This window comes from Gymnodraco acuticeps, unplaced genomic scaffold (genome assembly GCF_902827175.1).
Source record: "Gymnodraco acuticeps unplaced genomic scaffold, fGymAcu1.1, whole genome shotgun sequence".
Classification (NCBI taxonomy): Eukaryota; Metazoa; Chordata; class Actinopteri; order Perciformes; family Bathydraconidae; genus Gymnodraco; species Gymnodraco acuticeps.
The window spans coordinates 1,874,157-1,892,342 of NW_022990238.1; the positions used below are offsets into that span (position 1 = coordinate 1,874,157).

The 18,186-nt window shown below is 41.4% G+C and overlaps 1 protein-coding gene across 8 annotated transcripts in view; it reads right to left on the reverse strand.

Annotated features, from left to right (window-relative positions):
- The window catches only part of sun1 (Sad1 and UNC84 domain containing 1), a 29,534-nt gene that overhangs the window by 8,624 nt on the left and 2,724 nt on the right, over positions 1 to 18,186 (reverse strand). For 2 of the 8 annotated variants that reach the window (XM_034219604.1, XM_034219602.1), the window contains exons 1-8: positions 17,249 to 17,559; positions 14,633 to 14,730; positions 5,146 to 5,340; positions 4,364 to 4,608; positions 2,643 to 2,945; positions 2,393 to 2,527; positions 1,862 to 1,990; positions 729 to 812 (exon numbers count right to left, since the gene is read on the reverse strand). In XM_034219604.1, the coding sequence (XP_034075495.1) occupies positions 729 to 812; positions 1,862 to 1,990; positions 2,393 to 2,527; positions 2,643 to 2,945; positions 4,364 to 4,608; positions 5,146 to 5,340; positions 14,633 to 14,715 (1,174 nt within the window). In that variant the 5' untranslated portion in view covers positions 14,716 to 14,730; positions 17,249 to 17,559. The other 6 variants (XM_034219610.1, XM_034219605.1, XM_034219608.1 and 3 more) reach the window with 5 other exon arrangements.

Here is an 18,186-nt window from a genome sequence, read left to right on the forward strand (position 1 = left end):
ATGGATGGCAGGCAAACAGAAAACACACAAAAAACAAAGGATGTGTGAATGGATGACATTAAGATGGCTTACAAGTAAAAACAAAGTTATGCAATTCGTAATTAGGCGAAGGAACAGAAATTAAAATACAAAAACATTAAGTGTATTGATTTATGTTTGAAATAAAAAGAACGTTCAAGTGGGCCACGTGCAGGCACGATGAACAATATGCAATACACTGTATGTGATGACAACATGGACAGCTGGATGTATGAGAACATGCCCGTGATCATTCCTCAGCTGTGTTTCCTTAATGGAAGTTTGTTTTTACATTTGTTTGATTATTTCTCAATTTAGGGAAACGTCCACCCCTTGACCTCTTCATTCACTTATGTTAAACATCTGTTATTATACTATTTGTGCAAGATAAAAACAAACTAGTTTGAAGACAAGCAAGCTGTTAGTCCAAAGTGTATCATCATTTATGAAGGTAAGTTTTGATGTTAAATTGGACTCTTAAAACAGGTTTGAAGGACTAACTTCATTGAAAGGAAAGTATCTGCAGGTCCTAACGGTCAACAGGCTGCTGACTTGTTAAAGCAGTTCACACAACCTCTGCCTGGTGGTCCTAACACAGGTCACGCATATCATTAACTAAGTCACTCAAAGCTACCACACAAACGTTCCAAGTATAGAGAGAAAGATCATGTCGTGTGTGTGTGTGTGTGTGTGTGTGTGTCTCTGCTTACACAGGGAACCATTGAGTTTAAGATGTGAGGCCTCCTCAGTCACCAGGTCCTTCACATTCATGCTTCCACAGAAACTTGAGTGAGCTGCAACACACATACAACACATTTGTTTACATGACAAAAACCATGTAGTGTGAGAAAATTGAGATGAGCTTAACAATGCAAGAAGAAGAAGAAGAAGAGAGTTAATGCACGTCATCAACGGGCCTGCTGAAAATCTCGATGTCATCATGAAGACGGTGAGAATACGAGTGCATGAAAACAGCTAATAGGTCAAGCAGTAGGGCTGAAAAATGAATTGGTACTTTATTAAAATCACAATATGGATTATTGCATTATCCATATATATCAAAATATTATTCTGCAATTAAATATTGTGTTGCTGCAGAGATGTCCCTGCCCACAAATCATATTTCATTAACTTATGAATAAAAACCTTTGTTTGGTAGATTCTCGCAAAAATAAATATATATTTATATTTAATTTGTTGTAATGAGAACAGTAACTCAAAATGTATCATTCTCCCAACACAGTGAATCATCTTGCAATTGCAATATAAGTGAAATTGCTCAAATATATATGTTTTCCCAATTGTTCCGCCCTAATACAGGGCATTCACCAGCAGCTGTGGAACAACCAGCTTTAATCATTTTAATCTCAATGAGTCTTTTATCTGGTTAAATAAAGGATATATGAATCGGCAGTTTACTAGAAATAAAACTGACCTTGTACAAATGATAACCTTAACTGCAGAGTTATCAATGTCCAGAGTTCTTAGTGTTACGCTTTAATCTTCAGAAGAACTAAATGTTCAATTGTTCATGTGATGGTTCTGTCTAAATGTAGGCAATCGTGTGGGGAATGTACAAGTTTAATTTTGTTTCTAGTAAACTTCCTCCCTCAGAAATAGAAAGCAACAATGTGAAAGTGAAAGTTGAACAGACCAAGAGAGAAACAGAGATTATCAAGAAGCCCTTCAAAGTCAATTCAATGACATATTTATTCTAATATAAGGAAAGAAAGAGCTGAGAAAGGAGAGAAATGGTTACAAGAAAGAGTATTAACAGAAGAGCAGCAGAGGAGGTCAGGAGCTGTGACCCTTGACCTTTGCCTTTTATCGTTACGGCTGGTACCTTGTCCTTCATAGCCATTAGCCCTGTGGCCCATCATCCTGTGAAGAGTGTTCTGCTTAAACAGCCACAGTTGGGAAAAACTGGAGGACACCGCTTGTTTCATTGAGTCCGAATACGACGCAAGGACACCTGGTGACAAACCCGCCCCATACAATCACTGTTAGTCAAAACTCAAACACAAAATAAAACAAATACAAATGGGTGATATTAGGATCAAATCCCCTGAGGATAGAAACCCTAATAGGAAAACAAAAAGAGGCTTTGAGAAGCCAGATACAAGGAGAGGTGGTAAAGTCACATGTGGAATAGAAATAGATGATGACTCATAACATTAAGAGTGAAGATGAAATGCCTGCCCAGAAAGAAAGTGGAGATTTCAAACTATCTGCAAAAGAGAAATGAGTCAAGTTTTTCGTCAAGGTCTCGAGGATCTCACTTATGGCTTAGGAACAAATACCACATCAAATGACAGAAAAAAACAGAGTATGATGGGAAGCGATTGAAGAGTAAAGAACTTCTCTTGTTGTGTACCTTTTCCTGGTGGGCTCTTTGCCCTTGAACCGAGCCAGAGCACATTGTTGAAGAGCAGGGTGACTAAGGACACTATGGGAGCCAGGGCTCGCTTGCTGTAGCGCATACACGTGTGAGACATAGACACCAGGACACCTGCAGAGAGACACCACCGCCATTATATTCTCATTACCAACACATTCCAGCTCCAATACTTTCAACACGTAGAAGGACAAATGTGACATTTTAGTCCAACTTAACATTCCCTCACCTTGCTTGTTCCTTCGAGTCCTGTCTCTGGAGTATATGCTTGTGAAGGGTGACGAGGAAGAGGAAAAGTGGGCGTCCGAGGAAGAGGAAAAGTGGGCGTCCGAGGAAGAGGAAAAGAGGGCGTCCGAGGAAGCTTCTGCGGCCTGAGATGATGATGATAATGATGAAGATGAACATGTGATAGGGGACTCCGTCTGAGAGTGAAACGAGCAGTCTTTGCAGATGTAACCATTGGCGACTGCGGTGTGGGACTTTGATGCGCTGGCGTCACCGTTCACACTTGATGAACTGTGGTCATTCCTCCCTGAGAGAAAACAGCGTGTTAAGACTCAATCATTCATTTAAGAATTAAAAAACAGAAGAACTGTTAAATGCATAATGTAGTAGTAAAGATATTACCAAGCCAGTATGCTATGGCTCTATTTATAACACAGGGGAACAGTAAACATACAGTAATGGAGGAAGTATCAAGATATTTTACTACAAGGTGAAAAGGGCAATTCATTGCAGCATACATCATAATAAGGAAAATGGTGCGAGTGGTATTGGTCAAATGTAGTACTCACCATGTAGCCTAACGTCTTTGTCTTTTTTATATTAAGACTAGAGATGTCCCGATCCGATCACGTGATCGGGGATCGGAGCCGATCACGTGATTTTCAAAAGATCGGGAGGAAAAAAAATCGGGGATCGGGAATCTTTTTTTTTTTTAATAAAATATTTGTATTATTTTATTTAAATGTTACAAAACAAAAATGACCATGTTCACGTCTCAAAGTCATCCTGAGGCCTTAGTTGTATGTATGTGTTGCTTCTTTTGGGCTTGTTTTCAGACCTGGTTGCTTATTCCTCTCAAAGCAACAGAGTGGGCGCAGTGTCTAATAGTAGCAGTAAGCTAACGAGACGCTACGTTCAGCTGATGACTCGGGAGTCGGGACAGAGAAAATGTCAGCAGTTTGGAAGTATTATAAAATTGAAAGCGAAGGCAGTGTAACAGCCAGATGCAATGTTTGCAAGGCGGAGGTTCCGCGTGGTGGAAAGAACAGAGCTACGTTCAACACGACCAATCTAATACGCCACCTGAGAAACAAACACCAACAACAACACGAAGAGTACACAGCGGCCACTCAGGGAACGGCACAGAAACAACCGACACTTTCAGAGACTTTCAAAAGGAAAGAGAAACTGCCCCAGAACAGTGAAAAGGCCAAAAGAATAACAGCCAAGATGGCTGAATTCATCGCGTTGGATGACCAGCCGTTATCTGTTACCTTTTTTTTCTCTTAATGCATTGCATAAAGATCGGATCAGGAAAAATCGGTATCGGCAGATTGTCAAAATCGAATGATCGGAATTGGATCGGGAGCAAAAAAAGGCGATCGGGACATCCCTAATTAAGACTATTAATGACACTATTGCTTCTCATTAAGAATGGAAGTTTTGAGACCCGATATCCAAGATCACTCATTTTAGAAATCAAAACTGATAAAGTGAAACATGCTTTGTGATACAGGCTCAAGACTCAACTACACAATGTGGGAAACGCATTCACACAGAACTGAGATGCTTGAGTCAATGAAGACCAAGAAAGCTCAATAATTAAAACCGGAAAGGTCATTTAGTCATTTTAAGGCAGGTAATGTAACTTGAATATCCGGAAAGATGGAATTCAATAAACAAATACTCAAATGACAAAAGTGTGGATAGTAGAATAGAACTGACCCCGGTGCACATCCACAAAAGTGGTGGTTGTGGTGACGGCACGTTGTCTCAGGCTGGACTGATCCAGGATGGAGGCGAGTAGCGATCCGTCAGACGCTGTGTGGCTTTCATGAATGACGCTGCTGTTGCTGTTGACTGGGGTATTAGCGGCTGAGAAGGAGAGGGTTTTCCTCGGTGTAGCAGCTTGGCTTAAGGAGAGAGACCGGGAGCTGGAACTGGACTGTTGCTTTTTGCTTCGCAGCGTCCTAGAGAGCAGAGAAAGGAAGCATGAAGAGCGTGAGTTTTCTTGCATGGATACGAAAATGCCAGTCATGTTAAGATCAACAGAATGAAAAGTATTGTAGGGTCAGACAAAAACCTACAACTACACTCAAGTGCACGCTCACAGGGCGTCAGTTAGCCACGTTGGTCAAAATGCCAGCTTTTATACACTACACCCTATAGATGCAACCGTTTAACACGGCTTAGTGGCAGTATGCAGAGTTAAGTGTGTTCCTCATTTTACTGCACAACTTCAGTCCAGCTGTTGGTGTTAATACAGCTTTTGTTTTAGGATAGACAATAATGATCAGCCATGAAGAAGTTTAATGGTTATATCACTCAATTTCAAGCCAACATAAATATTAAAACATACTCTTGATATAATAAACAAATTGAAAAAAGAGAACTTTAAAAATAAAAAACATGTCTCTTTGTTACAGTTGAAATGCAAGCTAATGCTTCCTTTAATGTATTCCCTGCATTAGTTAAGTGGGAGTGTCAGCATCTATTGCTAGTCTTACCGTGTCTCTTTCTTGGTGCTGGCATAGCTGTTGCTGTCGCTGTGGTTATGGGAGTATTCGGACAGGCTTTCATTGTCATAGTGACCGGCACCAGTCTGCAGACGCAGGCTCCGCCGTGACATCCTGGGCGACTCGTATACGGCGGCAATCTGATGCTCCTTCTCAAAATCTAACGCTGCTGTTGAGTAGCTAGAGCTGAGAGAGACAGGAGGAAAGAGTGGAGCGGAAAGAGCGGGAAAGTGAGGGGAAAAGAACAAAGAAAATGACAGTTAAATCACAGAGAGGGAAGTCTTCTGCACGGTAACTCATCTGCAAACAACTAACAGGCCTCGAGTGACTTCACCCTCATCAATACTTATAAGGGATCTCCTACACTAGTGTGTGCCATCTTCAGAGAAGCTTTCTTTTCTAACAAAACCAAACAAAAGATAGGAACAGACAGTCCTTTTAGAGAGCTTTAATATTGTTGTTCCCTGCAGCTGACAGTGGGCCTAACAGGAAGTGACTCACTCACAAGGGAGAGAGAAAACAACAACAGAATAGGCACAGTGGGCTTCTGGAAGTCCAATAGGAAAAATACATCAGATAAACATCCCAAAGAATGCATGTAGGCTGAAGAAAACTAAATCTACTCCACTCACTGCAACCGAAAGCAAACCGTAAGTGGTAGCACACCATGAATGTTGTAAACGTTGCCATGCCTTGTGCAGCTGTGACTCACGGGGCCACACCCACCTGGCAGAGTAGGAAAGCAGAATCTAGGCCAACATTCAGACGTGACTAACAGGCAACACGCGAAGAGTTGCAAAATTCACTGGAACAAAAAGTTTTTAAAATGTGTTTAATCCCTCTTAGCAATTGTAATGTAAAAAAAAGAATAGCATGACTATACACTCCCTCTTCAGTGGCAAAGAAGGTACATTTTATAAGACAGAAACAACATCTATCTTTCTTATTGATTTGCTTTTACTAAAGTTGACCTTTTTTGTATTTAATGCGGGATTCTAATAACAAACTGAAATGACCTGACCAAGCTGTACACTGCAGACTGTGTTCAACCCTTAGCATGTGGCTCAACTAGGTCAGGCAGCAGCAGAGGGAGGACGAACAGGAGGAGCCAAGCCCTTTATCTGTCACTGGAGGACACAGAATAAACTTCCTGTTGGAGCTGAGTAGGGACCTTTCCTGCTAGGAGCCCTCGCACAGCAGAGAGTATATGAAGGCCAAGTCCTACTAACAGAACAAACTAACCTGAGCGTTGGCCCCGCCCTCTGGCTTTACACGCTGAGGATTACAAACTGAGAGCCAATTATGTGCTTTCGTGTTCGCTTTGCCTCCAACCTCTGAACACATGCCCACGCGTGGTCCGTTGGTCTGAAACTCACCAGAGCTAGAATCCACTGTTTAGCATATGCCAAGGACAATGACGCATGTTTAGGACCAAAGCCTTTGTTCACATGTTTGTTTGTTTATGAAATACTAAAAAGGCTCAACACCACTTCCGTTTCCATTCATCTTTGAGAGGGAAGTTTATTCATTCAAGTGCGTGAAAATCTAATGCCACATGTGCAACAAATGCAACTCTTACCCACTCACGTACCTATGAAATCTCTCCAAGAAGGAATGCAACGGTGAGTGGTAATTTACCTTCATATCAACTGTTACATATGTATTTGTACCCCACAGTAGAGCCCGTGTTATTGTACTACTAAGATGCCTGAGAGGGATAGTTGCACACTGCCTTCAATACAAGAAGGTGAGGCCATGCAAGGACAGCTGAGCATAGGGCTGCTCAATTAATCGTATTTTAAATCGCAATTACGATTATGGCTTGCAACGATTACGAAAACAACGTAATCTAAATAAAACGATTATTATTTTATTGTTACATTTCTTTCTTTTTTTTTTATTATTATTTTTGGGGTTTTCAGTTGAATTACACTTAAAGTTCAGGGTAATCAACTGTTAAAAACATACTGTTCAAATTTGTTTTCTCCAATAAATTGATGTTTTCAAAGTAAATGGATAATCGTTTTTAATAATCGTGATATCAATTATTTACCCAAATAATCGAGATTATGATTTTTGCCATAATCGAGCAGCTCTAGCTGAGCATGGACCTAACACGGTATTTATAACACAGACCAGGTTAATCAATTACCACAGAACAATCTATTTCCCATCCCATCTTTGTCCCTGCTTGTCTGATAAAGAAGTATATTAGTGTGTTAACAGGTTACATCCTGAACCAGGTTACATCCTGAACCAGGTTACATCCTGAGCCAGGTTACATCCTGAACCAGGTTACATCCTGAACCAGGTTACATCCTGAACCAGGTTATATCCTGAGCCAGGTTACATCCTGAACCAGGTTATATCCTGAACCAGGTTACATCCTGAACCAGGTTATATCCTGAACCAGGTTACATCCTGAACCAGGTTATATCCTGAGCCAGGTTACATCCTGAACCAGGTTATATCCTGAACCAGGTTACATCCTGAACCAGGTTATATCCTGAACCAGGTTACATCCTGAAACCAGGTTATATCCTGAGCCAGGTTACATTCCTGAACCAGGTTATATCCTGAACCAGGTTACATCCTGAACCAGGTTATATCCTGAACCAGGTTACATCCTGAACCAGGTTATATCCTGAGCCAGGTTACATCCTGAACCAGGTTATATCCTGAACCAGGTTACATCCTGAACCAGGTTATATCCTGAGCCAGGTTACATCCTGAACCAGGTTATATCCTGAACCAGGTTACATCCTGAACCAGGTTATATCCTGAGCCAGGTTACATCCTGAACCAGGTTATATCCTGAACCAGGTTACATCCTGAACCAGGTTATATCCTGAGCCAGGTTACATCCTGAACCAGGTTATATCCTGAACCAGGTTACATCCTGAACCAGGTTACATCCTGAGCCAGGTTACATCCTGAACCAGGTTATATCCTGAACCAGGTTACATCCTGAACCAGGTTATATCCTGAACCAGGTTACATCCTGAACCAGGTTATATCCTGAGCCAGGTTACATCCTGAACCAGGTTATATCCTGAACCAGGTTACATCCTGAACCAGGTTATATCCTGAACCAGGTTACATCCTGAACCAGGTTATATCCTGAGCCAGGTTACATCCTGAACCAGGTTATATCCTGAACCAGGTTACATCCTGAACCAGGTTATATCCTGAACCAGGTTACATCCTGAACCAGGTTACATCCTGAGCCAGGTTACATCCTGAACCAGGTTATATCCTGAACCAGGTTACATCCTGAACCAGGTTACATCCTGAACCAGGTTATATCCTGAACCAGGTTACATCCTGAACCAGGTTACATCCTGAACCAGGTTATATCCTGAGCCAGGTTACATCCTGAACCAGGTTATATCCTGAGCCAACAGACAACTTCACTACGATGTCTCCGTGTTTTACTAACAAACCCATGAAACACAGTTTATCAAACGAGTCTAGAACATAATGGAGAAGGATCTCTCGTAGTGTTACCGACTGAGCGCCCGGGGCACAGAAGCTCTCTGCTGCGCACGGCAGGCCGTGTGTGGGAAAGAAGACAGACTTGTGTCTGTGTGGCCTACAGCTAGGCACAATCATTAATACAGTAATATGTTGCTCTACCTGGCCATTCATTAAAAAAGAGTCTCATAGATCTGCATTTTAACAACAACAAACTCTGTATGATAAACCAATCCGGACTGCACAAGAGTAAAGATCTACCTCATGTATCACACCCCGTTCAAACCCCAGTCCGTCTCATCAGAAGATGTAAACAATGTTAAATGGTTTTGCACACTCTTCAGTGGTTATCGGTTTCCAAATTGATCTCTGTTCCGTTCACTCTCCCAGGCGGCACCCACGGCCCACATGGGTGATACAAATAGACATTGTGCTTTCAGAACTGTGTGAAAAAGACACAGATGAAGAGACAGACATACAGTATGGAGAAAGAAGACACTTCCATCCTGACATTCAGCTTCCTGGAATCTCTCCTTACATAACAGTGAAGCTTTGATTCTCTTCCCACACTCAGTGGGCACAGCTGGCTTTCTTACAGAACACAACTATACAGAGCATTAGATCAGAAAGGATTCGACATTTTAAAACCGCACGTTATAATGCACAGCCACGTGGACATGCAGGATGGGGATGAAGGTTGGTGGACATCAGAGGGTAATGCAAGAAACAACAATATCATCATATTTGACAATATATGGATAACAGTAGTGTAAAAAAAAAAATGTGATGACATGAAAAGGCGTCAAAGAAAGTTACATTTATATTAAAAAAATGATCAGGCCACAACAGTCAATAACTTTAGGTTTGGATCTGTTGGTCGGACAAATTGGTCTTGAATGAAATTCTATTGGGATTTAGTTTTTTTCATTTATTTATAAACCGTCCAATAATCAATTAAACCGGGAAGGCTGATTGATAATGAAAATAAACTGTTTCTCAAAAAGCTATCAAGTCCCATTTATTTTTTGTAAGAGAATATGATGTCTTGCTTTTAAAAAATGTAAAAAGACTTCAGGGTGCATATACACAGGAAGGGATAACTGGATCTCAGCTATGTATCCAGGTGTAACTGCCACATGGTGAATGTGTTTGCATCATTGAGAAAGTATCTGCCCTTGGGGTGGAAGCTCCATTACTTTGGCGTCGGCCCTTTACAGGCTCGTCAGGAGACAACAGACTTCCTATGGCAGGTTGGGATTCGCAGCAGCAGCCATTATGTTAAAGCCTGCTTTTCATCTGTTCTTTCAGATCCAAGCAGAGCAACAAGGTAAAGGAAAGTAACTTTTGAACATACCTTCTGGTGAGTCTACTCTTCCAGTACCATGTTGGCTTTGCTGCCACTAAAAGGGACTTGCCACCCACCCACCCACCCACCTCCTGCCTGCTTGCTTTGCATAGTGTATGCAAAAAAGTGTGCTCTGTTCAGAGAACACAGCATGGACACAATGAGACACCAAGTTGTTCACATGGAAGGGAAAGTATCTGGTAGTTCACAATCTACACACCAGCTGGGTTTTGCATTTGAAAAGATCAATGACATTTTGACACATTTCTATTTGGTTTTCTTGAGCAGCACCAGCTGATAGTTGTTTGGATCTTTTTAGAGCTGTAAATAACTTTGAATATGCAAATTGTTTTCTAGGTATTAGGTACATTAATTGATGGCCTTTGTGTTACATAGTAAGATGTCTGAAGACAGTTTCCTAAGATCCAATGTGATGTCATGTTTTGTCTAACCAAGACTCAACGAACCATCAAAATGAAAACTAAATAATATTGCCAATATGCTAACAACCAGCAAAGAAACAGATCTTATTATCTGCAGCAATTGGATGAAAGTCTAGTTTTGAGCTCAAACAGACTTGCACAAATAAACCCTGAACAAAAAAACACTGGCCACCGCACACGCATAACTTCGAGAAATAGAAACCATGTGTCGTTCATCTGTGTGGTAAGGAAAGCATGAACCCTCGTGCAAAAGAACACAGCAAAACTATTATTTTTTACAAGTGTGTTGTTGCCAATGAAAGTCTTTAGTCGGATAAACTGCCACTCAAAGCTACGGATAAAACAGTGTGGAGAGCACTGGGTGAGACTACTCAGAGATACTTGTCCTACTTGGCAACAGATTACAATATTTAAGCAACAACATGTGTATTATTGCAAATGTGAACAGCCTTGGTTCAAACATCAGATCTTCTCATCAAATCATGTCATTTTGAATGCTGTAATTTGGTTTAAGTATAGTACTTTGTCAACTATTTCCAACTATCTATGTATATCTCCTCCATAATTCCCTGTGGGGCCATGCCGTGTTTACTGACATTATACTGCACTGAGAAGTCTGGGGAAAGTACCGAATCAGAGCACTGTAGCTGTAGCACACTCTCGCCTTCCCGCTTCATCAAACCGTTACAGAAGGTTTTCCCCCCCGAGGTGCTGAGGCCTATATTTACCAGAGGCCGGGAACTGGGAGTCGGGAACAAGCATAGCGCCTTCAAATGTCTGTCCAACTATCTCTGGGTGGGAAGGATTTAGCACTGTGATTAGGATCGTTCCAGCCCACCCTCACTTTCCCTCCCACGGAAAACACTTCACTTGTGTCCTCTCTCTCCCCCTCCATTGCACTACAGTGTGGCGTTTCATGTTGCTGTGGTTGCGATGGAGACCACTTTAAACATTTCCCTGGCTCATCAAAGACCGATCCGTAGCAGAGACTGGACATGAAGAGATTCCAACAGTTACTCGATGTAACATCAACGTTATCTCTTGGCCTGGTTGATTGTGAAACAGAAAATACCTCCACATGTGTTTCGTGCAAGCAAGGAGACATGTTTGTATTTCCAGGGATCTGTTTATCAGAGTAGTGACAGTTCATTCCAGGTGTTGCATTTACATGAACAGGACTGACGGACACGTATGGAAGGACAACACTAAAACATGATGCCTCCAACCTCGACTGTAGCCGGCTTGGAGCCATCAAAAGGTGGCTGTCGTTTGCTTGACACTTGCCTGGTCGTGCATGAACTGATATACACTCAGACCAGATGTCAGAACAACTGTGTGAGCAGCAGCATGCACAGCGCCTGTTACAGGCATCCCTGAACCTTGTCTTGCAGAGTGTGACAACATGCACGTATAAACATTAAAGCACCAACTGCATCTCATGCCAGCTAAGATTTATCCTAAAAAATACTTCCTCTAAAATCTATCTGCATTTTCAGGCAGCGTTTCTGTTTGCATTCAACATATCTTTGAGAGAATTGGAAGTTGGTACGTAGCCTACGTCTCATTCGTCAGATTTTTTAAATATGTTACATTTGGGATCTGCTGCTGTTCCCAGACAGCCACTCATAGCATCAGATAACCAGTGCTGCGTACTACTGTCACAGCTCAGCTATCGTGTGTCGGGGGGAATACTACAGCCAGAGACCCCAGCCCCACTGACCCACTTTCAACATTATTAAATATTAAGGCCCTTTATTGATGCCATGCTTCTCCAATTTGTAGACCACCTTTGGCAAACAACGGTGTATCACATCAGAAATAATAAAGTCTAAACAAAATGTGTAGTGTGTATTCTAGCATATCTCTCCATCCTCTTTCATTATTTATTTTGTTTTATACATATTACATATTTTATTTGCCAATCAAAAAGCTGTACAATACTATTTTTCGAAAAAATGGACGCAAATAGGATGGATTACGTCAGACAAGTTACCTGTAATACAATTATTAAAACGTGCAATTTTTGAGTTTGCTTAAAATACTAAAGGCATGCTTATTTGATCTGCAATTTGAAAAGACAGGAATTGAAGATTCAAGACATTGCACGTTTCCTTTGAATCCCTTAATGCAGCACATGGAACTTCAAGATGACTCAGATATGAAAACAACATCATACCAGTAGTCTCTACGGCTGACATCACTAAATTAGTCCAGTTAACAGAATACTGAGAACAACTTTAAGTCATTTAAGCGAGCACACCAATATCCCAATTCACTTATAAAATGTCTGTTGGATTATAAACCTAAAAGTGTTTTCCTTCTTGCATGCATGATATTATTCATTCACAAACATGTTGCTGGTCCAAGTTGTAATGGTCTCTCCCTGGTGTGTTTAGGGAACCCCTTGGCCCGGCCTCCTTTCACTCTTCCTCCTGGACAATTCAATGGGACAACACTTGTCGCAGCCCTTTTGAGTTTTGACAACAGATGGGCCAACGGTTTCTGTCACCTGACTCTGTCCGTCTCGTCACTGCTCTCTTGTATCCACTGGCAGATACAGACATGCTCTATTCTCTGAACACACTCAGCTGTCAGACCCTCTGATGGATCTCTGAAATTTAAACAAGCAAGCAAAAACATTTAATGTCAAGATATCCTGCTATTTACTTCGAGACTGAGACAAAGACATCACCATATATTAAGTTAGCCGATTTAACTTTCATCAAGTGCGTTTCTCAGCAGAGAATCCATCATTCGGCTCAGCTGCAGTACACACAGGCTTATTACATCCACAGATCTCATCTAGTCAAGAAACATCAACTATTAGTGTAATCCTGGGATCAAGGCCGCGGGCTGTGGTCGAGGTTCATTAATAGCTTCTCAGCTGACTGCATTCAAAGGAACACGGTAAGCTTGTTCCAGCCTTTTAGTCTACCTGGTGGATTCCAGCGGGTTTGTCAAACTAGCTTTTGTACATTCATCTTGCTTTGGCTCAGTCCACTCAAAAGGCTTGTTTATTTATTACATTGCTGCGATGCAGTGTGTACATGAAGAAGTCCTGACATTCTGAGGATGTTAATGCTTTGGGTGTTATTTGTTTTGCCCCCTTGTGCCTCAGCAGACAAGCCATTTCACATTTCAACATGAAAACACCCAACAGGCAAATTGCCAGTGTGCATCAACCTATTCAAACATACCAGAGCTGCTTACAATTTGAATATAGTTAATACAATCATTAATATAACTACAGCTTAAAGAGACAGCGACCTGAACTGCTCTGGGTCTTTTTTCAAAACACAACTTCAAGGAGAAGAGAGTTCTCCATTCCTAAAAGTCATCCAATAACTCATTTTGAAAGTCAGAAAGGGAGTTAAGCATGAGGCAAGGTGATATTTAATTTCCTGACCTACACACCCTCTCTCTGCTCTGAGAGAACATGTGACAGACATCAGCATTCCTCCACATGCACAGACTTTTCTAGTCGAGTGTCGACTACACCTTCGTTATGAGGTGTGATGAATAGCTCCAGAAACAACGCACGGATGAGGAGCATCATTGGAGGCGAGAGTTGGTTGAGACCCAAAAACTGAACAATGTTAGAGGTGTAGTAAAAGTCTGTTGAGGTAAATAGGGTGCATGCTCTGTGTTAGCAGCATCATAAACAGAGTGCATCATGGGGCTGAGTCATCAAAACCAGAGGAATCTTTAGTTTTAAGAAGAAGAAAAAAAGGAAAAAACTGAAGCTCAGTAAAGTAAAACAAATGTAATCAAGAAATAAGACATGGTTGTACCCTGTTTTGGACAAACTGGAAAGCATGGCTTGATAGGATGTATCCTAAAAAACTATTTAATATACAACAGGTTTTTCGTCTGAAAACAAAACTAGCACCAGTCCAGCAGTGAATGTAAAACCACCTCTGGAATATGTTGGCAGCATAGAGCTTTCAGTGTGTTAGTTTGACATATGACATGAGTACACTGACAACTGTAATTATAGTAGCATGGCTGACGGCGCTTCATCCAGACCAGAGGAAATGGAATAATGGAGTATATGGTACACACTCCACTTTCAAAGCCTTGATTTAAAATGCAACAGTAGGGTTTCAAGGACAATTCAGATTCATTATTCTCTGTACAGATTGACAAATGACAGGCAGGGTGTAACTGAAATACCAAAGGGCTGACTGTGTATTGCAGCACAGCACTGAGGTCTCACCTGAGAGAGTAGGTATAGCCGGTGTTCTCTGGAGCACACTGTGGCGGTGTATATGTGTGCAGTTGAGAAAAATCCATGTTCATTCTTCTTTGTTTAAACTGCAAGAATCAGGATGCAAGGAATAGGACTCTTTAAGCCAAAGCTGACATGTTGGAGGAGGATAACAAGCCCAAAGTAACCACCATACACACACTCACGAAACGCATGCATTGCCTTGTTGAACTCGTCTCTTGTAAAGTTAGTTGTGCTAATGAGCTCAGGTTCTCCCACTGTAAATGTATTTTTGAAAACAGATTAGGAACTGCATCTTCACGCTGAAAACAACACAGCACTGGTCAATTCCCCACCTCTTCCCAAATCTATTCTAGCGCTATTCACTGGGCGGCCTTCAAAGAAAAGACAACAAGCGGTTACTGCTACACTCCACAACCGTCCGAAAGCACAGCCGGCCCTAATGAGAGCTGCTGGACATTCCTCTTCCTCGGGAACACAACAACACAACTGTGGTATTGAAAGTGGAGTAGAGTTGGCCGACCTCTTCCTGCATGTTGGCTGTGGCTTCTTGCTGACGGAGCTGGAATGAATGACTTGTCTCTTCTCCTCCGGTCGGCAACTGACGGAAATGGCTGGTGGTGACAGGACACAGAGAATGACGATCCTCACTCCTGTTGTAATCAAAAGGCTCCTCACCAGGACAGCTACTCCTAGTGACTGCTTGTAAGCTCCGCGCACAGAGAGAGCAGTATTATGAAACCAAGTGAAACAGCAAGGGGTGGGGCAGTTTTAGGCAATGGGCGGGAAAGACTGCTCTGAGGGTTGAGCTTCCAATAGGGAAACTTGTATTATGTGAACAAGCTGTGCAAATACCGTTACTATAATACACTCAGCTGCTAGTTCATTAGCAGAGACTAATCGAGTCTGAAACAACCAGTCCTGTGATTAATCCTACTTTCCTTAACATTATGAGTTAAATAGATGTTGTTGTTACAGTTATAATGAGGGGCTGATTTGTGGCATTTCAAAGTTCTTCTGATACACGAATGTGGGTCAACGTGTCTTTGAGTTAACTTATTTAGACTAAACCCAAGTGAGAAGAAGCTCAGTGTGGAAAGATATCTTGAGAGCAAATGCAGATACTGATCTCAGACAGAAATAGGCCTCAATTAATGCGTAAATAAACGTGTTTCATTCCAAAATGTTTGGGGAACACTGGGCTAAATGTGAGAAACACCTCTCTGTATTTTCCTTACCTTTATTTAGGAAAGTCTCAATGAGATAAAAAAAATCTGTTTTGCAAAAGAGTCCTGGCAGCAGTTTAATGCAATAAAAAAAACAACCTATGAGTTTAATAAACAGCTCTCTAAAATAATTTAAACTAAAACAGAATACGATATTACTCATGATGAACTCTTGTGTTGGACTTCATTAGTTTTGACTGGTGTACCTAATACACTTGTAACTAGGGGTAGAGTTGGTCAGAATATTGCAGCACACTTGAGGCTGTCAGAAAGGGAACACTTTGTTTAGACTTGCCGAGTTGACCCTAATATTGCTCTACATTACATAACATAAATACAATAACTGTGCAAGTTTAACTCTTACTTCTTCTGGTAATGCAAAAACGGAGAAGCAAATAAAACAGATAATCAGAAAATCCGAAACCAAAATCTCAACACATAATCTTAATCATGGGTCAAATCCACTTCCAAGTCACCAAGCCAAAAAGAAGGATACACGGTAACAGAAATATCCGAAAAGCCACTTTAATTCAGCCAGGATTAGTTTCTTGTGACTGCACTGGGGGAATGAATCATGGTGCCAGCACTGCATGTGGGCTAACTGAAAACCAGTCTTATAATACATGTACTAACTGTGTTATATCTCCAGACCTGAGAGTAGAGGAGAGTATGGTGTAAGGCTGGAGTTCTTAATAAAGAGGGGGTTTTGTTTTTCAGCATATGACTGATTCCTCTTCGAACTATTAGATCATGTAATCCTTGAGCTCATCATTCAGGAGACCGGTTCAACAAGCAGCATGCGTTTATCCCACAAACACACTCCAGTCTAAACATGCGACACTTTTCCACACACTGAATGCATCATCACACGTTTGTTTTGCTGGCTCCTTTACGCAAAACACATGCGACAAAGAGGACGAAATACAGTATTGTGCCTAGTGCAGCTTCTGTCAACACAGTGCTCCAGACCGGGGTCGTTTAAAAACATTCAGTGTATTAATAACTGGACATAGGGTCCAGCAAAATGACATATAAGCCGTTACATTCTTACATTGCCCAGTGCTAAATTTAGAAGCAGTGTATTTAGACAACACCGTCACTCTCGAAAGCACTGGGTTACTCATATCTTATCATACAGGTTATTCTACCATTTCTCCGTAAAACCACGCATTATTAATGAAGGATAAAACATATAATGTCAGGTAATGTCGCAGATTTATCAAATTAGCCATGAAAATAAGGCCTGAGATTGCGTTAGTTGGGTAAAGGAGCTCAGCGAAAACAGAATCAATCTGCATAACACGAAATGACACATTCACAACATCACTAGTTGAAACGTTAACCTATAGGATGTTTTTATAGTAGGATGTCAACTTGCCCGCCTGGTTAGAGTCCATGTATCTTTTTATTTAAAAGCGTAATCCAAAGGGAAATGGTCCACGCAGTAGGCTACTATCGCGGAGGATGCGCAAACTTCTGCCCGCATCCCGACACGCTCACTCAAAGATTAAGGCTATAAATGACTGCGGCTCACAGATCCTTAACGGTTTGTTTTTATGGTAAAAAAACGCAAAAGTTTGCTCGTAGCTTGAGTGTTATGCTAGTGCACAACAAGCAGATTTCCAAAATGGCTTCCCTGGCGTAACAAAGCCAGAAGGATCGCTGCCGAGCTGATCCTCCCACTCCCGGCCCTCTATTGTCGGACAGGCGCACACTTTAAATCTATTGGAGGACAGCAGCCCTGGCTCAACGGCATGCACCGGACAGCAGCTGGAGCTCGGTGCACTGAGAGCCATAGCACTGTATTGTCTCTGACATTGAGTCCCTGTAGGACATTTCAACTGATACATAAAGCCCCTCTTTCCAACTGCCACCAAAACAACCTTTAACTCATTTCTGACATCATGACCGTACTACTAATAATGTATCCAGTTATTTTATCATAGTTATTATCTGTAGCCTATACTTGGTTGACACAACATTTGAAAATGTTTTTAAATGCTCATAATACCTTAATTATTGTTGTTATTAATACCATTCTAGTGTTGGATGTTGCTCTCAATCATCATGTAAACAAGTGATAGGTTAAATGTGGCCGAATTTCTGCCCCATTTAATTGCAGGAGAAGAGTCTGCGATTTTTAAATCCTGAGGTCAAATCCGCTACCCCTAAAAACCCCTCTGAAAAGTCTATAAACAATTCCCACTTTGAGTTTGAATCTGTCATGCAATGTGGCCATGTACAAGTTTCAATGTTCTCCTATTTCCCTAAACAATAATACAACTGATCAGAACAAAATGAGAGCAAAGCCTCAGT